General features: G+C 39.7%; 1 protein-coding gene across 1 annotated transcript in view; it reads right to left on the reverse strand.

The window, feature by feature from the left end:
- The window catches only part of ext1b (exostosin glycosyltransferase 1b), a 202,498-nt gene that overhangs the window by 13,195 nt on the left and 165,795 nt on the right, over positions 1–23,508 (reverse strand). The window contains exons 5-7 of the mRNA XM_033975151.2: positions 18,274–18,406; positions 12,488–12,606; positions 2,481–2,576 (exon numbers count right to left, since the gene is read on the reverse strand). Coding sequence (XP_033831042.1) covers positions 2,481–2,576; positions 12,488–12,606; positions 18,274–18,406 — 348 coding nt within the window. The remainder of the gene's footprint in view (positions 1–2,480; positions 2,577–12,487; positions 12,607–18,273; positions 18,407–23,508) is intronic.

Here is a 23,508-nt window from a genome sequence, read left to right on the forward strand (position 1 = left end):
TCAGTGTAAACCTGGACTATCTCAGACACTGATGTGGGGGAGGCTCTTATTTTGATTGACAGTCGGGTTCAATCCTCGCTGTAAAACACACGTAAGCTCCCAAACTCCAAGCTCAGAAAAAAAACATTTAGTCTCTGTCTTTACTCTGCTCCTCACATGACCTTTGAACTCTTGAGGACCGGTTAAGAGAAAGTCAAAATAAACACATCGGCCCCTTCAAAGTAAAGTCTAATAATCCTGTCAAAATAAGTGCCACTGAGGCATGCTGGGAGCTACGAGTCGCTGGGGGCTTAGAAAAATACAAGAAAAATATGTTTTGCTTCTCAGTCTCAAGAGGAGTGTAACTCTATCTGTTTGTGGAGAACAGTGGTAGATTTAACCTGGCACGGCATATTGTGGAAAGTATGCAGCCGATAAGATAAAAACATATGGAACATTGGAAAAGCATCAGTATTTATACAACTATCATGTTTATTCTATGTGTTTGGCTGTGTCTACTATATAACAGCTATATAAACAAATACCCCTGATGGTACGCAGCTCAGGTGTGACAGTCTCACCAGAACAGCCACAAAACTCAAGTAGCTACTTAAATGAAGGTTGAAACGTATTCACTCAAAAAAACAAAAACAAAAAAAACCACAAAAAACCCACAGAATTCAACCTTCTTTTGCTACAGCAGGTATAGTTGTCTTGGCTAATTGGCTCTATGCAGAACAGCGCCCTCACCCTGACTGTTAGCGTCACTACTTCCTGTCCAGTGTTATCTCTGTGAGGTTTTTGCTCAGTCACGTTAAAATGAATGAATATTTAAAGATCAGGCAGTGGACAGAGAGCTGTGTGTGGATGTATCTGTCAACATGTTAAAAATGACACAAATAAAATGAGTACTTTACCAGAGGACTGTGTTTAGAAAGACAGAGGTTTGTGTCTCAATGCTAACGCTAATGCTAATTTTGAGACATAATAAATATTAAAACAACATAGGTAATAGGTTGTTTATTTTATATTTTACACTTTTAATAAAAGTTAGCAAAAGCTTTGAGACACAGTGAACTAGCTAGCGCGCCGCTGTGCACATAGCCTTTTATAATAATAACTAATAAGACCATGTTTTGATAAATATTACTGCACCAGGGAACCACCTCATGACATCAGCAAGTGGAATAGAGCGTTTTGAGCTCTAGAGAAGGACATACTAGACTGAAGTGAATATGAAAGATTACAGAAATATGCATGAACACAACACAACTCTAGACATACTTTCATGACTGAACAACATTATAATAAAACTAGGAGAACGTACAGGGGTGGAAAGTTTCTAGTGACAAATACTCACGTTACAGCACGTGTAGTAACATATTTTGAGTAGATTTTTAAACTTGTACTTATAATTGGGTATAATTAAAGCCATGTAATAGTAATAAGTTAAATTTTAAACCGTGAGCACAGCACAAGTCCCAATCACCTCATTCCGCTGCTGTCGTACCTCTGTATCTGCCTCACATCACTGCATCGCCTGCTCTGATTGGCCAGAGCTCAACTCAGTATTAAAGGGCCAATATTACACTATTCTCTGATCTGTTTTATAATGTTTCCTCATCACAAACAGACCTGGAGTTGTGTTTTGTTTCATTCACACATGTTTAACACAAAAACCTTGCATATTTAAGTTAAGGTCTTCTCTCAAACTAAAAACACTCTGTTTCACCTTGTGATGTCATCATGTGGTAATACAGGAAGTGCTCTACTGTGTTTGTAACCTCCACACTAGAATCATTTGGATAATTTCAGCCCTGCGATTACTAATCTCTACTAAACTAAAGGTAAAAGTAGCTGTTAACTTGAAAACTACCACTTCATGACATCACAAGGTGGAACAGCGCCAAGATGTAGACAGACTAATAATAAAGGATTACTTAGACATGTGTAAATAAAACAAAACACAAATCCGTGTATGTTTTTGAGGCTGTACCAACACTATAACATGGCTTAAGGCTCAAAAGAATCCATTTTGTTTAACCGTGAAACTTATTTAGCTGCAGCCCACTAAAACAGCACCGCGCAGCTTTTCTGAAATAACCCACAAATGTAACTTTTTTAGTGCGGTCTGACTCATTGGTTACAAACGCAGTGATGTGATTGGTGCAATTCCACGGAGAGCCCCTCGCCACTCTTCACTTAATGAGATTTGGGCTGTGATTGAAAAATGAAGCAAACAGAGCCACACAGAAAATAAATGCACACTGCCATATTAGCCCGCTCCTTATCTTTCAACCCAATATGCATTAGCTGTTTTCCTGCAGTACTATTCCCATTACCGCGCCTTAATTAAAACCACACAAACTGTCTTCTAATGGGATCGCGGCTGCACAAATCGAAAACCATTACAGTTGGCATAAGAGGGGAGAAACTATAGCCTCGTACAGTTTGGGGATAGGAGTTACAGTGAGGTGGCGAGATTGCGAGATAGTTTGTACCTTATTTTCGCCCTCGATGACAATGACCGGGACTGACGTAGCGGGCCAGCGGTGTTTAGCGGGGAGAGGCTTGTCACAGTTCCACAATACAATGATCTGAAATGAGAAAGGAAATGAGAACACATTAGTTTGATGCATGAATAGAAGTTGTCAGTGTTGCAGTGTTAGAAATCAGAGCCGTTATGTACAGAAATCACACTTGATTTTGGTAAAAAACTCAATACCTGATACCGATTTTAATTACGAACACTAAATAGGACACTTTTGCAGCTGTAAAACCCCTCACCACACACTTTATACACTTTTCTCACACAAACATTAAGGTTTTCTCACATTTCTCTCTTGTTTAAACTCTCTCAAAGTTCAAACCTTTGTAGGCGTCTTTGTCGGTGCAGAAAGTTTCATCGACATTGTGGGTTTTGTCGGGGAGAAAACTCGCAAACGTACAGCACTTCAGAGTCACACTGCGATCCAACATTTATGTAAATTTGTCTGAACACATTCTGTACTGTACAGGAGACACGGCACGGAGGAGACTGATGGACAATGGTCTACAGTCCAACAGCCAATCAGGACGCAGAACACGATGCACGTTCATACAAAAGGTACGTGAAAGGTGAACTGCAATATAGTGAGGGACAACTGCAATGTAAGTTTCAATCCAAAATAAGGCTAGTTTCTCTAGTAGTTCCATGTGGTCTTATACTAGTCCTAACAGAGACCAAGTGTGTTAAAAAAATATATATCTTGGTCCTGTTCTAGTCCTGGTTCAGTCCTGGTTTAGTCCTGGTTCAGTCCTGGGTTTTGTCTCAGTTTAGCACCAGTTTTGTTGTACAGTTTGCACAAATCTGAACCGTTTTTAAAGACTTTTTTTTTTTTAACCGATATCGATCTCCGATTTATCTCACAGATATTTCCCGATACCAATATTAATATTTTTAAATCCATGTCAAGACGTTCAAATATTTCACTTTTGTACATATAACAAAATGCCTTTTTCCTCTTTTGGAATGACTTTTCCTCATCGAAAAACATGCTCAAAAAGGTTTTAGATGTCATCCATGCATGTTTGAGTAATTTAGCAATCTCTCCCGGGCCCTATTCAAACCCTCCTTATGTTTAGCTGTAAGATTCTGTACCAGGCTCCGCCCACAAGTCTACATCACCCACGCTCCCACACGACAATTCTCCATAAATATACAAAAACATGATACAAAACTACACTACAACTTCACAAACCTGATGCGATTTCATGAGCGGGATGCACGCTGACTGTGTTGTGATAGTGCTCTGAAGGGGGAGTGACTTAGTGTAGAGAGCAAAAACAAGAGTGAAACATGTTAATACGTTGTTTTTGGCGAATATAGCTTTTTCAAAACAATAAAAGGCAACATTGTGATCTAAATATGTTACGTGTTCGCAGTTAAAACCCATCAAAAGCCTTTAATTTCTATTCATGTAACAAATCTGACGTATTTGTGAAAACCCGTCCTTAACTGTCATCTTCTTAGACAAAAAACAGAGACCTTGTTGTTGCCATATCACACAGAAAGTCTACATAAAAACACACAAGTGCACTATTTACCCAAAACTGTTCAATTAGACTCTTTGATTTGTGTTCCCTTGTTTTGTTTTTTCTTCTGTTTTTTGACAGTGTGACATTTCGGTGCCCCGCGGCCGCAAATGTCATCTAATAATGGTGCGATTGAACTACAAAGAGCAGAGCAGCCCACAGAGCACACACACACACGCACACAAAAAAAACCTGCACAAAAACAACAACATTTTACCCATAATCCTTTGCACACCTGACACGGGTTGATACAGCTTGCTCCATGTAGGCTGTCGATGTTACACGGTTTTTATATGATTTAAGCGTGTTTTCGAGGCAGAGTAAAGGTGTTGTGGTTGCGTTTGAGTAGCGAACATGAGATAAGCTCACCTTTGAGAGCTCAGACTGCAGACTGCATTAAAGTTTGATATACAGGACATGAAAAATGGAGCCTTCTGACACACACGGGACCAGGGTTGAGTCCTGAAATAGCACGAAAAGGTTTGGACTCTGACGGGTGAAGGTAAACTCGGCATTACGGGCTGGATTTAAGTGCAACTGATGGACTTTAACAGTTTACAGGGCGACAGCAGCTCAGTTGGTAGAGCGTTTGTGCACTGACACGCAGGTTGGCGGTGCAATTCCAGCTCCCACAGATAAATACCATCGTTATGTCCTTGAGCAAGACACTTAACGCACCTGAATGTGTGTGTGGTACGTTGATATAAAGCGTTTTGAAGGTGGAAAAGCGGCCAGCAAACATCAACTGGGCTTCATTTACGTAATTATGAATTTGCATTAAAAAAAGCATTCATAATCTGCTATTTTGGTTTCCCCCGACAACGACAAACCACTATACTTCCCCCACTTTATCTAAACTGCTAAAATTGAGACCTCCAGGCACGGAAATCATTTAGCTCTATAAGATAACACTGTTTTGAATGTGGATTTGCCTGGAGCTGTACAAAACCATTATTTACCATAGCTCATAAATCTACTCCGACGATATTAAGGTGTAAGACGACACCACAGACGCTGACTATCAACAAAATTAAGTAAAGAATTAGTCCCATCAACAGCGTTATTAGTAATGTCATATCAATATTTCATCTGCGTCGTGTCGGCTCTCGTCTGCTCAGGCCTGAAGCTGCGTTCACTAAATCATCTGCTGTTTCTCAATACAAAACTGCAAGAATTTCGCCGTCGGGGATCAATAAAGTTCCACATTATTTTGACATTAGCGACACCACGAGCGCCCGGTTCCCACGGAGACGGGAATGTGACGGGACATGTTCGATACTGAGCGGACAGGCCAGAAACGGGGAGCCATGAGCAAGTGTGAAAATGTATTGACTATAGCAGGGAGATATAGGACAAAGAGCTGTGTTTTTATCAGTATTCTGAAGTCAAGCTAAACATGTACTGGTAAAGCCATAGTATGTAATATTTTAGCCAAAAACAAACTAAAACTAAAGCATGTTTTTTATTTAGCTTTTGTTTATTAAGGTTAATTCTGCCAATGTGCTAACTACCCCAAAACATTGTCCTAACCCTATTCGTAACCAGTTATTGCTTTGCCTAAAATGTCCCACAATACGGCTTTTGACATTAGGCCTAGTTAAAGGGCCAATTCGGCTTGCATCTCCACAAACCTGACTTTTACTAAGCCTCAAATGTCTTCAAATGTTGTTCCTTCGGCTGTAATTGTCCAGTGTGTCATGAAACGTATCTATCTCTATGGAGAATGTTCCGAAATATGGCTTTAACTTGTTTTCATGGAATCAGGCAGGTGACATGTGACTTCCAGAAAATTCCAGACTGTACCTTTATGTTTTCAGTACATTTTACTTGTATTATGATTAAACAGAGAGCAAATAGCAACATAAACACCACTTCCTGTTCCTGGTGTGTTTAAAATGTTGAGCTCTAAACAAAATCCTAGTAAAACTTAAATTAAAAAAATGCAATTAGATACATTTCCAAAACTGTTCAGCTCTACTTTACAGATTAAATATTGGCAGGAAGTGACACTCTACAGAAATCACTTTCAATCAAATTATTCAAAAATGGATAAACTGTGCCAACACGGCCTCAGCAGAAAACTGTAGGACACGCTGACGGGAAAATATTTAGTTTCCACAGATCACAAATTAAACCAATAATCTGCAAAAATATAACAATACTGATTTTACCAAGCACATGTGTAATAATAAAGATCAGATCAGACGAGCCGGAGGGACAGAAGTCATCATGTAGTGCTGGTTGCCATGGTAACACGTTAGCTTCTGTTGCGGTGAACGGGACTAAAATGTTATAATTTTGACTGTTTTATGTTTTATTTTATGTTTTTTTTTTTAAGTTACATAAGCTAACACGTTAACTACCCCAAAACATTTTCACTAACTCTAACCTTGTTTCATTCACACATGTTTGAGTAACACTTTATTATTAGTCTGTCTACATCTCCAATGCTCTGTTCCACCTTGTGATGTCATGAAGTGGTAGTTTTCAAGTTAACAGCTACTTTTTTTTTTTTTTTTACCTTTAGTTCAGTAGAGATTCGACAATTCCAGGTCTGAAATTATCCAAATTATTCTACTGAAGTGGAGCTCTTCCTGTATTACCACACGATGACATCACAAGGTGGAGCAGACTGTTTTGAGAGAAGAACTCAGCTTAAACAAAATACTATTACTGCAGGTCTGTTTGTGATGAGGAAACACTATAACATGGATCAGAAAATAGCGTATTATAGCTTTAAAATTATATTCTATTATTATTTTTAACATTATTTATTTATTTATGTTTTATTATTTTGTATTATTATTATGATCATTATTATATGTATGTCTCATTTTTGTTTTGTACAGCTGGTCTGTAGTTGTTTTGTGTGTGTGGGTGGGGTAATTTTGTTATGTTATTTGGAAAAAAAGGAAAAAGTTACATTATTATAAATATTGTCCACTTCATTGTTCCTCTTACTGCTCAATAAAAAGACCTTTGAAAGAAAGAAAATAGCGTAACATGGGCCCTTTAAATCCTTGTGACTAAACCCATGAAAAGGTTGTTGTGATGTCAATTGTATCCCAGAAATGTGACAAATGAGGTAATATAAATCTACCAGCTCATTAGCAAATAAGCAAACTAATGAGAATAAGTATTTTGGTCTGCATGGCACTTATCAGACTACACGGTACTTGACTTTGCCCCTGTTTGTTTTGACTCGGCCACAGTCCACAGACCCCTCTCCTCGCTCCATTATCTCTGTGTATCAGTTGTATCAGTCGAGGAAATCCCACGTGCACGAGCCGCAGGTGTGTGCACGTGAGGAGTGTGCACGTCCACGCTCGCCGCAGGAGGTCTGTCTGTCAGTGCGCACCAACAACTCCACTTTAAAGCTTTCTAGTGTCCACCACAGCCCGGAATAACGTCAGCAACCCTCCGCCGTCTCATTCATTCATTTATTTATTTATACCCCGGGTTTTTCTGTGCTCTGAGCCAAGAAAACACACGCAGATATAGAGCAAACATCGAAGGAACCAGCATACACAAACATAAAAACACAGAAACAGGAAACAGCAGCGAGAGTCTGCTTCTTCACAAACAGACAGATAGACAGTCAGAGGTTGCCATAGCGATAAACGATTTAAAACAAAATAGAACGACAGCAATTAGATTATACAGTGTGTGGATGGTGTAGTCGACTAGTTAAATGTACATATAAGAAAAAATACAAAGATAAATACATGTTTTGTATGCCGTAGATGAAGTTTTAAGACGGAAACACATCTACGCATCTCTTAAAGGGGCACTCTGTAACTTTTCTAGTGAGGAGTGTGCCACCTGCTGGTTTCCATGGAGATATTATCGCTTAGAATGGTTATTATAGTTGTTTATCCCCGTGGAGACAAGCAGGCGACTCCCCCAGAACAAGTCACAGGTTAGAACATCAAGTAACGAAACTCACAAAAACTTTAGCGCAACATTTCCAAAGCAAGTTTCAAAATTTCAAGTCGAGACCAAATCGATTTCCTCATAAAACCACTCGCTGCATTTTTAACCCTGCGTCTGACAAACTAAATCAATGGAAACATAGGGAACGCAAAAATAATTAAAGCCGCAAGCGGCGATGATGGCCCTCGCCCCCCGCGCGACCGCCCCCCCATGCGACCGCCCGGGGCCGGCCACCGCCCCCACGCACCATTTTCCCCGCCCGGCCACCCCACGGCCGCAATCCGCCCCCCTTCAAACAGTTTCTATATAAATATGTGTGACCAACACATTACAATGGCTGTGCAAGGCGTTGAACCGGCAACCGCGTACATAATACAGGTATGGTGTATTTGACTTTTTCGCCCCTTTTAATGCCCAAAATTATCTCCCCAAGTTTCATGCCAATCGGACAAAGTTGAGAATTTTACCAATACTGTAGGGGGCGCTATAGTGTTCATTTAGATGACAATTAATAGTGCATTCTTTTAATACCCTGATATCACATGTGTGATGAGAATTTCAGCTGTCTATAACCATGTATGTGCGTGTAAGAAATTTTTTAATGATTTTTTTTTTTTGTATTTGCGCCCCTGGTGGCCAACCGTGGAAAATGACTCATGGCCATAATGTAATTTTTTGTTTCTTCTGATGCCACCAATTTACTCCCCGAATTTCCAAGGAATCCGATAATGTCGGCGATTCACCCCTATGGTAGGGGGCGCTATAGTGTTCATTTTTATTACAATTAATATTGCATTCCATTCATGCCCCAATCTCGCATATGTGATGTGAATGTGAGCTCTGTAGGGCAACGCCTGTGGTCGTGAGAGGACATCAAAAAAACAGGAAACGAAGGCGTTTTTCGGTGGCAGCGTACGGGCGAACCGTGTGGAATTCGGAGAAAACGTGGATAAGTTCTGAAAACCCATGTGTCTGGATGTGGCATGTGAAATCTGAGCTCATTTGGACCAAAAACCTGAGACTAGTAGCGTTTTGAAAACACGCTGCGAATGAAGTGGCGAATTTTTGACCCAATATGGCCGATTTCCAGTCCGTCATAGAGCGGTGCTTCAATTCATTTTTATGCTTGTCCGATGGTGCTCTATCACTGTTCTGATTTTTGTGCATGTATTCCAAAATTAAACAGGCTCCTCTCCCATAGGGGTGAAATTTTAGGTGGCGCTGTCGAGTCAGGGGGCATGGGACATTTTCCCGAAACCAATTTTATGAAATTTTTCACAAAGCCGGTCGATCCTATACCCCCATGTGAGACTTTTCGTGAATGTTCAGGGGGTGAAAAATGCGATTGTTTTGGCGGAAAAACGAAGAACAATGTTAATATGCTGTGTGGCCCTGAGCTGTGTGGCTCTGACTCTATATGAGAGGGGTCTGTGGCTTTGCACCGGCAACCACGTACATAATACAGGTATGGTGTAATTGACTTTTTTGACCCTTTTAATGCCCCCAATTATCTCCCCAAGTTTCATGCCAATCGGACAAAGTTGTGTATTTTACCAATACTGTAGGGGGCGCTATAATGTTCATTTTGATTAAAATTAATATTGCATTCCATTCATGCCCCAATCTCACATATGTGATGTGAATGTGAGCTCTGTAGGGCAATGCCTGTGGTCGTGAGAGGACATCGAAAAAACAGGAAACGAAGGCATTTTTTGGTGGCGGCGTACGGGCGAACCGTGTGGAATTCGGAGAAAACGTGGATAACTTCTGAAAACCCATGTGTCTGGATGTGGCATGTGAAATTTGAGCTCATTTGGACCAAAAACCTGAGACTAGTAGCGTTTTGAAAATACGCAACGAAAAATTTGGCAAATTTTCGATTCAATATAGCCGACTTCCTGTCCATCCTAGGGCCGCACTATGATTGGCTTTTTTGCTTGTCTCCATGAGCTCTATCACTGGTGTCAATTTCGTCGAGCTAGGGCGAAAAATGCGTGTCGGCTCCCAATTCATTTTAAAATTTTGAATATTCTAGGTGGCGCTGTCGACCCGGTGTGCTTCGAACATTGTCCCGACGCCAATTTTATGAAATTTTTCGCAGAGCCGGTCGATCCTATACCCCCATGTGAGACTTTTCGTGAATGTTCAGGGGGTGAAAAATGCGATTGTTTTGGCGGAAAAACGAAGAACAATGTTAATATGCAGTGTGGCCCTGAGCTGTGTGGCCCTGACTCTATATGAGAGGGGTCTGTGGCTTTGCACCGGCAACTACGTACATAATACAGGTATAGTGTAATTGACTTTTTTGCCCCTTTTAATGCCCACAATTATCTCCCCAAGTTTCATGCCAATCGGACAAAGTTGTGTATTTTACCAATACTGTAGGGGGCGCTATAGTGTTCATTTAGATACTAATTAATAGTGCATTCTATTAATACCCTCACATCACACGTGTGATGTGAATTTGAGCTGTGTAGGGCAATGCATGTGCGTGTCAGACATTTTTCAATGATTTTATTTGGAGTCTTTGCGCCCCTGGTGGCCAACCGTGGAAAATGACTCATGGCCATAATGTAATTTTTTGTTTCTTCTGATGCCCCTGATTTATTCCCCGAATTTTGTAGGAATCCGATAATATTGGCGTTTCACCCCTATGATAGGGGGCGCTATAGTGTTCATTTTTATTACAATTAATAATCAATTTTATTAATACCCTCATATCACACGTGTGATGTGAATTTGAGCTGTGTAGACCAATGCATGTGCGTGTCAGACATTTTTAAATGATTTTTTTTGGAGTCTTTGCGCCCCTGGTGGCCAAGTGTGAAAAATGACCTATGCCCGTAATATTATTTTTTGGTCCACGTCATGCCCCCAATTTATTCCCTGAATTTCGTAGGAATCCGATAATGTTGGTGTTTCACCCCTATGGTAGGGGGCGCTATAGTGTTCATTTTGATTAAAATTAATATTGCATTCCATTCATGCCCCAATCTCGCATATGTGATGTGAATGTGAGCTCTGTAGGGCAATGCCTGTGGTCGTGAGAGGACATCGAAAAAACAGGAAACGAAGGCATATTTCGGCGGCGGCGTACGGGCGAACCGTGTGGAATTTGGAGAAAACGTGGATAACTTTTGAAAACCCATGTGTCTGGATGTGGCATGTGAAATCTGAGCTCATTTGGACCAAAAACCTGAGACTAGTAGGGTTTTGAAAATACGCAGCGAAAAATTTGGCAAATTTTCGATTCAATATAGCCGACTTCCTGTCCGTCCTAGGGCCGCACTATGATTGGCTTTTTTGCTTGTCTCCATGAGCTCTATCACTGGTGTCAATTTCGTCGAGCTAGGGCGAAAAATGCGTGTCGGCTCCCAATTCATTTTAAAATTTTGAATTTTCTAGGTGGCGCTGTCGAGCCAGTGTGTGTGGGTCATTTTCGTGATGCATATTTTCTTGAATTTTTTGCCAAGCCGGTCGATTTGATACCCCCATGTGAGACTTTTCGTCGACGTTCAGGGGGTGAAAATTGCGATCCCAGGGGGAGAAAAAAAATAATAATAATAAGAAGAAGAAACCCAGGAAGAACAATGCCCCTCGCCATCACTTCGTGAGTGGCGAGGGCCAATAAACAATATATACAAATCCTGCTAAGATCTTGACCAAATCCCCATGTAGACCACAGAGCTGCTTCACACACACACACGCACACACACACGCACACCCCCACACACGCACACACACACACACACAGCAGAACATTTAATTTCCTGCTCCAGTCAAAAGAGCAGCATCGATCCAGGGCCTAGTTGCGAGCCCGCTGCCATGGCGACGTCAAATCCACCGCTTTAACACGAAACCACCGACGAACGCACGGGTACGAGCAGTGATACGATCTTTGTGATAAGAAACGATAGATGGATTTTATGATTACTGAAAATTGAAATCTGTCTATTAGGACACAGTACTGCTAGCCACAATTTGCAACAACACCATTTACTGGATAGTCGGGTAGTCATATTAATGTTAGGTACTAATTATATCTAACTTTACCCTTTGTTGACAGGTCTAACAGTGAACTACATAGAGTATACGGGCTAAACAAAAGTCCTAAAACACAACTCCAGGTCTGTTTGTAATAAGGAAACACGATAGCATTAATTAAAAATAGTACTATATAGGTCCTGTAACTTTATACTGTTGATTTTTGTACTAAGGTAACAGCCTGAAAGACACTTGACACAGATTTGGATCCCCCAATGATGAAAAACACAACTTTTTTTTGGAGTAGCACATCAACCAGCTCTTTCTTTTCTGTTATGTGTCTTGTCTTAGGTCTGACATACAACAGATCAAGACCATTGTGTTCTATTGATCTGCTACTACACAAGTACAACTCCTTTTGAATCAAGTATTTTTATCCAAGTTTACGCTTTTGTATTGTTGAAATAATCATAGGAAACACTACAGAGTACACAGATGTAATTAGAAACCTCCATACCTGATCGCAGTACTGGGATTTGGCCACCGACAGCAGCAGTTTGAGGATGGGCTGAGACTGAGAGACCAGAGGAGACACGGCATGGATCACCGCAGTGAACTTTGGGTACGGTCTAATACCTGAAACACACACATAGTACACGGTCATTTATCACTTATTATCAATATTTGCACTCATCTTTGGGAGATAAATGTAAGTGACAATATTATAGATTTCACAAGACCTCATTTTATCCACTTTTCTATTTGATTTTACATGAAAAGCCCAAAGAAGCAGGACTTTTGTTTCATATAGTGCCCAGTTTTATACAAAGACATAATGCAATACAAAGTAAAGGCACATATTTCAAGTGTGACATATGTTCAGTCTTAAAGCTGCACTATGTAACTTTTCTGGTAGAGTGCCCCCCGCCTGCTTGTCTCCATGGAGCAATTATTACTTTTCCTGTAATGTTCCACAGTATCCATCCTGCATTTACCCAGATACAAACATTTTTATTGGTGAAAAAATACTGATTATCATGTACTCTGAGCAGGATTGTCTCTCCACAGATCTGACTTGTAACTCAGTCCGGTGAGGTCATCTGCTTGTCTCCATGGGGTTAGCTGTGGACCCTCAACCAGAAAAGTTACATCGTGCATCTTTAAATGTCTTTAAATACTTAACTTAACTAAAAAGATTTATATGAATAGATTTTTTTTTAGACCAAGGTTTAGTTTGTTTTTCATCACTGGCGCCTCACAGTGGTCACGTGATGCTACTGTGTCGTAAAATAAATTATCGGACGACCAGATGAACCTCATTGGACTGTTACAACTAAAATGATTTGTGATAAAAATATAAAATGTGTACTGCAACTATAAAGATGTAGTAGTTCACTGATAGATTTAACAGTAGTGCAGATGTAAAGTACTTTGAGTGACTTGAAAGTGGAAAATATGACCATGTTATATAAAAAGTAGTACATAACTTGGCTGTATTCTGTTATTAAACCAGGAGAAATACCAAAAGGAAAAACCTTGAAATGCTTGAATTTGAATACTTCATGTCAGCTTGAGAATGCACAGCCTTGACAGTGAAGAGAGCGCAGTATTTGAAGTACAGTGACAGGACTCACGCTGTACTTGTACTTTTTTGGAGTGAGTTTGAGAGCGCCTTCAAAGAGCCTAATACCACAGTGAAGGCTGGAAGTCTGTTATCAGCTTCACTAATAAGGAAATATGAAAAAGCAGTCGTGTGTGTGTCTGGAGAAGCTTTTGTTTACTGTATAATTAAGATAGTGGAGCACATCATATCTGTGCTGGTCCATACGCGGCCTCCTGTCGTCTGATAACAGCTACGTTACGTTATTAAGGTTATAGAAAAGGATTTGGAGGAGCCTGTTGTTAAGCTCCTTAAGGTGTGATTTTGGTAAATTGGTACTTTAAAGAAATACTGTCAATTCGGCTTCAACAAAGTAAAACTAATGTACTGTTTGGTAAGACTGGCTCTTTATTTTAACAGGCAACGGAGTGAAAAAAGATGAAAAATGAATATATAATGTCAACTCACAAAAAGAAAAGACTCAAATGTAATACTACAACTCCTCTAGCTACTTCTGTTACTACTACTGCAACAACTACTACTGTAAATTGTGTAGCTACTTCTTTTACCATTAGTCCAACTACTACTGCAACTACTACTGTAACTACTACTGAAACTACTACTGCAACTACTACTGTAACTACTACTGAAACTACTACTGCAACTACTACTGTAACTACTACTGAAACTACTACTGCAACTACTACTGTAACTACTACTGAAACTACTACTGCAACTACTACTGTAACTACTACTGAAACTACTACTGCAACTACTACTGTAACTACTACTGAAACTACTACTGTAACTACTACTGACACTACTACTGCAGCTACTACTACTGAAACTACTACTGCAGCTACTACTACTGAAACTACTACTGCAACTACTACTGCAGCTACTACTACTGCAACTACTACTGCAGCTACTACTACTGCAACTACTACTGCAACTACTACTGTAACTACTACTGACACTACTACTGCAGCTACTACTACTGAAACTACTACTGCAGCTACTACTACTGAAACTACTACTGCAACTACTACTGCAGCTACTACTACTGCAACTACTACTGCAGCTACTACTACTGCAACTACTACTGTAACTGCTACTGAAACTACTACTGCAGCTATTACTACTGAAACTACTACTGTAGCTACTACAACTGCAAATACTACTATAACTACTGGTACAACTACTACTTCAACCACTACTACTACTGCAACTACTACTACAACTCCTCTAACTACTTCTGTTACCACTACTGCAACTGTTACTGCAACTATTACTGCAACTACTACTACTACTACTACTGCAACAACAAAAACAACAACAAAGTCAGACAGAATACTTGTACTTGAGGCAGACAACAAAATACACTATATACCGTAAATTTCGGATTATAAGCCGCTACTTTTTTTCCACGCTTTGAACCCTGCGGCTTTTACAGCAGTGCGGCTTATATATGGAATTTTACTGGATAACGGACCCTGGGGGGCGCTCTCTAGCTGTAAACGTAAAAGTGAGACAGACGTGGGGAAAGATTCTGCTCTGAAGAATTCACTAGTTTTGATTTTGAACGATCATTTTGCGCATCATGAAATGGATATGATGCCGTTTTTAAGATAAAGAAACAGAAAGGAAACAGAGCAGGGGTCGGCCTTTAACACGCAAAGAGCCATTTGGACCCACTTTCCACATAAAATAAAACACTGGGAGCCGCAAATACTTTTTGACATCTAAAATGAAGATAACACTGTATAATAACAATAATGTAACGGAATAATGTAGGTTTTACTTTCACGGACAAGCCTTCTACACGTGGCAGATAAATATGGCAAAAACAACTTAAGTGCATTAAAAAAATACAACTCACCAAACCGCTGCATCATGCATCGCGCTGATTATGTGATTATGTCTACTCTACTCCGCAGTTTCTTTAAAAAAACAACAACAAAAAAACTCGTAGCGTATCGTTTAATCCCAGGTGCTTATTCTCCATGTGCCAAAGCAGTTTTGAAGGTTTCATTGCCTTATTTGCTTTCCCGTATGTTACGCAGAGCGGACTCTGTGCGTGAGTCACCTGTAGCGACAAACCCAGATTTTAAGTAGGCATTGTCTGTTAAATTTATCTTTCTTTTTCTTGGAGGTGTAGTCTCCTCTTCTGGCTCCTCAGTTGTCCTTTTCCCCTTTGTTAAAAAGATCTCCAAAGACTTTTGTTTTGGCTCATTTTCACTCGCTTGTGGCTCTACTTTTGTGCGTCGTGTCTGATGTGTTATACGTGATACGTCACCGCGGAGACAAGAGCAGATAATATACTTGCTACTACATCAAATAGATTTCTGTGGCGATTTCCAGCAGGATTTTCATGATACATCTACGGACGAGCTTATTAGTGTGTCATTAGGGACGGGCCAAAGTTGCTCCTGACCCCTGTGCGCACAACGTCTGAAAATCAGGGCTCTTTACGCAGGACTGAGCTGTGTCTGTCAGTTCCCAAGCCACGCAGAGCCGCAGTATGAGGCGGAAAGAGGCGCATGCGGCTCCGGAGCCGCGAGTTGCCGACCCCTGAAATAGAGCCACTGCACGTAAGCTCGACATCAATGAATCCAACTTGGTCAATGTAAAAAGACGACAAAAGTTTTCAGAGGAAATAAAAGCAGATTTTCCGTGTTGGTGCAGCTTTATTTTCTAAACCTGCAGATGTGTTCATCCCGTGTTGTTGTCGTGTTGGTGCCAATTTTCAGGCACAGTTTAAAAAAAAGCGTGTCGGTGCACCGTCTTTCTGTGTAAATATCTCATGTTACAATATGAAAACCTGCGGCTTTTATTCTTATATATGTACAAAATTGATTTTCTCTTCAAATTTAGCTGGTGCGGCTTATATCAAGGTGCGCTCTGTAGTCCGAAATTTACGGTATTTATGTCTTTCTGGCTTCATAAATCTAGTGACTAAAAAGAACAAAAATGCTGATTTTGGCTGTAATTAAGCCAAAACCTCCATGTGTGAGACATTTTCTCATTTAAGTGTAATGTGGACCAGATGAACATGATGCAGAGCTGATGGCATTAGCACCACCTCCTCTACACCACCTCCTCTACACCCCTCACTAACTCCCATCATTATGGAAGTATATCGAGTCTGGAAACTACTCTGTGTACAGCTCTGATGTGTACCGACAAAGTAAATATGTAATGTTTTTACTACAACTACTACCACTACTACTATTACTACTATTACTACCACCACCAGTACTACTACTACTATTACTACTTCCACCGCTACTACTACAGATGATGTAAATATGTAACGTTTCTACTACAACTACTACCACCACCACCACTACTACTACTACTACTACTACAGAGGATGTAAATATGTAACATTTTTATCAGCTGAATTTAAATACTTTTACATTTTACTCTTTAAGTAAATGGGTACTTTAATACTTTACATGCCATACTTTTACTTCAGTAGTTTTTGTTCAAGTATCTGTACTTTTTCTTGACAAAATTGAATACTTTGAACACTTCTTCCACCACTGTTCTGGACTCATGAATGCTACTAATTTAGGACAAAACAAACGTGTTAAAATCAAACAATCATTCTATCTATCTATCTATCTATCTATCTATCTATCTATCTCTCCGTCCGTCTGTCTGTCTATCTATCTGTCTATCTGTCGGTCTATCTGTCAGTCTATCTATCGGTCTATCTATCTATCTATCTATCTATCTATCTATCTATCTATCCGTCCATCTTTAAACTTACTCTATTTCTATAAAAACACCAGCTCCATGCCGTTCTTCCTCTGACATGACTAAACGGCGCGCTCGTGTCGGCCATCTTGTCTCCTGTCTCTCATATCTCTGACAGCCTCTTTGTCTCTGCTGTGCCACATGAAGCCTGTCGCTGCTCATCTGTTTGCACATCACTCCACCTCCTGCTCCATCAGTCAGAGAGGGAGGTGATCCCTCAGCGGGATGGCCCAGAGGAGAGACGGGGGGTAAGGGAGGAGGGTGAGGGTGGGTGGGTTGTGATCTGCAGAACTGTAACACTGTAAATTTACATGAATATCCTCCTGTCTGTAGAAAACTAAATGCACATGAGGTCATCTGTGTATGAGCACTTAGACCAGACCAGGCCAAGTACAAGTCTGATCTGTGGAGAGGCGAGCAGGAACACTTGGTATAGGTTTTTGGGGGCGACAGTGACTCAGTGGTCAGACCGCTCGTCCAAAATCCAAAAGGTAGGAACGAAACAAGTTCTGTTGTTGTGTCCTTAGGCAAGACACTTCACCCACCTTGCCTCTTATGACTGTGGTGTGTGTGAGTGATTGATGGTGGTCAGAGGAGCTAGTGGTGCAGATTGGCAACCACTTTTCCGTTAGTCTGCCCCAGGTCGGCTTAGGCTAAGTGTGCAGAGTGTGGAGTAAATGTGGAGTAACTTCAGTGTAGCGTCAAAAACCAGTAATCAAATAAATGCGAGATAAATAGATATGTTTAAAGGCATACTGTGGAAGTTTCTAGGCAAAAAGCATGTGATGTACCCTCTACCCAAAAAGTTACGCAGTACAACTTTAAACAAAACATTTAAACCAAGGTCCAAACTATGTAAAACGCTTAACTTCACCAGTGGGAAGTCAGAACTAGGCAAACCCTACACCTCCTCTAGGCACACAGCTGAGCGTGTGACTGACCTAGTGTGGCGTAGTAGAAGGGGAAGTCCCCCAGATATGAGGAGTACTGAGGCAGAGCGAAGAGACCCCCGGGGTGACTGTTCCACATCAGAGAGCTGCGGGACCCCTGCTCCAGCACGCGGTCCTGGATGATCTGGAAACACAACACACCAGACATTAGATATTAAAATATGGTAGAATTCTATGGTGGATTTTGCTGTTTAATTTACTGTGTTTACACCATAGATTGTACAAAGTGGACTAAATGAATGTGACGTCAACCTCAAATGAAGCTCATCGAGGCTCGCAGTTATAGGGGGCAACTTTGAGCTGAGGTCCATTATTTGGAATTCCAACCGCAAGTATCATAGCAACCAAAGAGCGAATCCGGAGCGAGGCTGTTAGCAGGTTAGCTATGTCCATTTATATATGCCAACTATGGTTTACATACACAAACATTATTATCAGTTTTCTGGAGCTGTTAGATTATTAAAATGAGTAATTCGTGGGACCCTGATCGGAACAAAATCAGATTACCCACATCGGATTTTAAGGTTTGTCTGTCCGACTGCACATTAGCCTGTTTTATTTGGTCTTTTTTCATGTAGTTTTGTTACTTTTTATGTGTGTTTGTGTATAAATGTCTGCACTCTAAGGTTCCTCTTTAAACCCACCTCTTCTCCCTGGCATTTAATACAAGCTAGACAGGATATAAACAGGATATCTTGGTGCTTTATTGGTGTTTTATTGTTCTTCGCCTGTGTCATATTATCTTTGTTTGTTTTATGTAGACGGTTTATGTGGTTTGCTCAGCTGAAGTTGTTTTAAATGCGCTACATAAATAAGATAAACTTCCTTTTTGAGCTGTATGTTTGTAACTGACTCAAAGAAAACAAATCTGACAAAGGCTATAAGGATGAAATGTTACCCCCGTAAAACATTTTGACATGTGCAACCTGAGAGTGCGATTCTTTGTTGGACTTTTCAGTAACAAGATGGAACCCTGGTATTACCATTTTATCCAACGGACTATTTGAAAAAGGCCCGAACAACAAAGAAATATTTCATAACTGTGCCTGTCCATAGTGAAAATACTATCACACATACTAAACTCAGCCTTGACATTGAACGCAACACAAAGGTTTAGCGAAAAATTTCAATTACTGAACATCTTTTCAAAACCACAAACGTGTGTAGTGTTAAATAAACTGAATATTTTTTTATTACAGTTTTACATGTAACAAATATTGAAGGTTTTAAACTCTTTGTAATAACCCAGTGAACCATTTTCTACCGAGTTCATGCACAGTGAGAACAAGACAAATAACAGTTTAAAGTGTATATAACAAGTAACAAATAAGTGTCTTGCTCAAGGACACAATGACAGGGTTCATCTATGGGAGCTGGAATCGCACCGCTGTATCTCAGAATCGCCTGTGAACAAATAGAGCGGTCAGGGAATAAAGGGACAGAGAGAATAATCAATGTTTCCTCTCCAAATAAGTCCACTCTGCATTACTCTGCCACTGAGATACTGCCGCTGTGCCCTTGAGCAAAGCTAAATTGGTTCAGTAAAAACGACAGAGGTTTGTGGCAGTGTTTTATGGAGGCTATTGAGACAGTGGAGGTAACAGCTGCTGTGTGGTCACTCATCAAACAGATATATGAACACGGCTCCGGATAAGATGTGTCCAAGGGAGGGACGCCCGCTTTATTAGACCGGCCCAAGGATGTTATAGAATGTGACTAGAGACTGCTACAACCCAATGAGATGATTCAGCTAGAATATTTAGCATTAGTAGAGTTATTTCATTTTTTTCTTTTTCTTTTTTTTTTTACTTTTTTTTCTTAACTTTTTTTTTTTTTATTTAAACTTTTTAAACTTTTTTTCTTAACCTTTTTTTCCTTTAACTGTTTTTTTTTCCTTTTTTTCTTTCTTTCCTCTTTTTTTTAAACTTTTTTTTTACTTAAACTTTTTTTTTACTTTTTTTTTCTTAACTTTTTTACTTTTTTCCCCCCTTTTTTTCTTAACTTTTTTGTTTTTTTTACTTAAACTTTTTTTTTTTTTACTTTTTTCTTAACTTTTTCCTTTTTTCCTTTAACTGTTTTTTTCCTTTTTTTCTTTCCTTTTTTTAACTTTTTTTTCCTTAACTTTTTTCCTTTTTTTCCTTTTTTTAAAACTTTTTTTCTTGACTACATATTTCCATATAGCTCCATATTGCTTCATATATTTGATGTGTTCTGTGTGTATATAAAATGTAAAAAGAGGTAAAAATATATATTTTTTTTTAAATTGAATGAGAGGGTGTGTCCAAATCACTCACTTCATCTCTCCATTCTTGTTAATTTTTTCATGTGAGCACATCCTTCTCACTCGCTCTTTCTCGCTTCCCTTTAACTTCAACATGCTGTCTTATGTCTTATGTCTTATGTCTTATGCATGTCTTATTATCAATACTTATTGGACCTACAATCTTGTATTTAAAAATGCTTAACGTGTACGTCTTCCGAGCTATAAATAAATAAAATAAATGAAAGCAATAAAATATGAAATCTGAAGGATTTTCAGAAACAGGACTGCCACATAAATCACAGCTGAATCAGAATTTGAATGGCCGTATTTAGTAATTAAGAATACAATTATTTCAGTCACAATTTGAGCTGCAAACAAACAAAATATCCTCCAGTACAAACATGCTCTCAAATGCTAATATCTTTAGACGTATTTAAAATGTAAACTTTGAACAAATATAGAAAAGAAAAACGTAAAATAAATCTACTAAATATTTTTTGACAAAGCGAAGAGGTGGCTACTTTCAGGATTTAAACATAAAATATTAAACAAATATTTAGCATGTTTTTTTTCCTTGCTACATAATTCCACATATATTACTTCATATATTGTGTATATAAGTAGTAAAAATAAAGAAAAACACATGCAAATTGACTGAGATGGTGTGTAGAAGCTTTTGACTGGTCGTATAAATCATTATTCTAATCTCAAACCCAATGCTTCTCACAAAAATGCTGCAAACTCGCTCAACCTTCCTTATAATTCTAAAAAAATACTGGTTCATATCATTGTTTCCTGCATAATTTCCTTGTTTATCGATGAACCGCTCTCCCCGCACTCGCTCTGGTTTCACCACCGCCGCACATCCAGACTCTATTTCCATTTGCCCGTGTACCGTGTCTCTAACCGTGACCGCTTCAACTGTAAAAGCTCTATATTATAAATCAGCCTGGAGCCCTCAGTCACTGTAACAGAATATCGACAAACCCCCATCAAAATTCATTACGAGGGGGCGGGGCTTCGGACACCTTTCTCCGCGGTCCTTGAGGGCAGTCGATAACCATTTGCCTCGGCCGAGCGGATTAACTGAAAATCCGTTCCTCTCTATCAAAAGCAGACTTACAATGTTAAAATCCTGTGTCTGCTCTTCCTCTGAGCCCTGGGAGGTGTTTTGGGTCCGCTCCAGCGCTCTGCCCCCTTCGGCCCTGCGCGTGATAGACGACTCAATCTCACCTCACAACGGCCACAATCAACCAATTAGAGCATGATAGATAAATCTGCCCGCCGCTGTCGTAGGCGGGGCTAATAGCTGCGCCGGTGTAGTGTCTATAAAGCACAGTGACCTTGTGATTGGTTGGAACAAGGTCATCTCCTGACAGGAAATGGGACGTGATTGGTGGAGGTTTTCCGGACAGGTTCAGGTACATGGACTACCGCGGTGGAGTAGGAGTTAATAAACAACAGCTAGTGAAGGAAGAGCGAAGGGAACGAGAGTAGACGTAGTGATTAAAGCGTGATTAAAGGCGGCGTGATGGAGAGTCAGCCATAAGGGGGCGCCACTCTGGAGGGTTTTGACGTATTGGAGTGTAGGCGTGTGGAGGCAAGGTGTGGATATGCTACAGTGAAGCTAAAAATAGCAAACAAAAAACACACTTATTTTTATATAATGGACATGTCAAATATAAATCGGTTGCTATGACGTTCACGGGCAAGTAGTAGGTCGGTTGGTAGGAGTTGGAGTGTTGGAGTGTTTGTCCACTGATCTGAAGGTCGGTGGGGCGATTCCAGCGATGCTGTGTGGTCACTCATCAAACAGATATATGAACACGGCTCCGGATAAGATGTGTCCAAGGGAGGGATGCCCGCTTTATAAGACCGGCCCAAGGATGTTATAGAATGTGACTGCTACAACCCAATGAGATGATTCAGCCAGGATATTTAGCATTAGTAGAGTTATTTAACTTTTTTCTTAACTTTTTTTTTTACTTTTTTTTTTTTTTTTTACTTTTTTCCTTTCTTTTCTTATATTTTTTTCTTATTTTTTTGTTTAACTTTTTTTTAAAAACTTTTTTCTTAACTTTTGTTACTTTAACTTAAACTTTTTTTAAAACTTTTTTCTTGACTTTTTTCCTTTTACTTTTTTCTTAACTTTTGTCCTTTTTTACTTTTACTTTTTTCACTTTTTTTCCTTTTACTTTTTAAAAAATACTTTTTAAAATAAATTTTTTGTTAACTTTAAAAAAAAAAAAAAAACTTTTTTCTTAACTTTTTTTTCACTTAAACTTTTCTTAAACTTTTTTTTTTTTTTACTTTTGTTGTCCACTGATTTGAAGGTTGGTGGTGCAATTCCAGCTAGAACAGATGAACACTGTTGTTGTGTCCTTGCGCAAGACACTTAACCCACCTCACCCCTGTGTCTGTGTACACCGGTGTGAATGTGTGTGTGAATGTGTGTGTGAATGTGTGTGTGAATGTGTGTGTGAATGTGTGTGTGAATGGGTGAGTGAATGGGTGAGTGGTTTCTTTATGTAAAACGTTTGAGTGCCTTGAAGAACTTGCATTTTCAAAATTATGAGGAAATTAAATACTTAAATGTACACACAGAGCATCATTTAGTATTATTGGAAAAGTGGGACACAATAAACATCAATCCTATGTTTGACCCTTGACTGAAGTAGTTGTTTCATAGTAATAATGTGAGTACTATCAGCAGCAGTAGTATCGTAAATTTCGGATTATAAGCCGCTACTTTTTTTCCACGCTTTGAACCCTGCGGCTTATACAGCAGTGCGGCTTATTTATGGATTTTTTACTGGATAACGGCCCCTGGGTTTTATTTTCACGGACAAGCCTTCTACACGTGGCAGATAAATATGGCAAAAACAACTTAAGTGCATTAAAAAAATACAACTCACCAAACTGCTGCATCAGAGGGAGCCCTGCGCTGATTATGTGATTATGTC

This window comes from Periophthalmus magnuspinnatus, chromosome 11, assembly GCF_009829125.3.
Source record: "Periophthalmus magnuspinnatus isolate fPerMag1 chromosome 11, fPerMag1.2.pri, whole genome shotgun sequence".
Classification (NCBI taxonomy): Eukaryota; Metazoa; Chordata; class Actinopteri; order Gobiiformes; family Gobiidae; genus Periophthalmus; species Periophthalmus magnuspinnatus.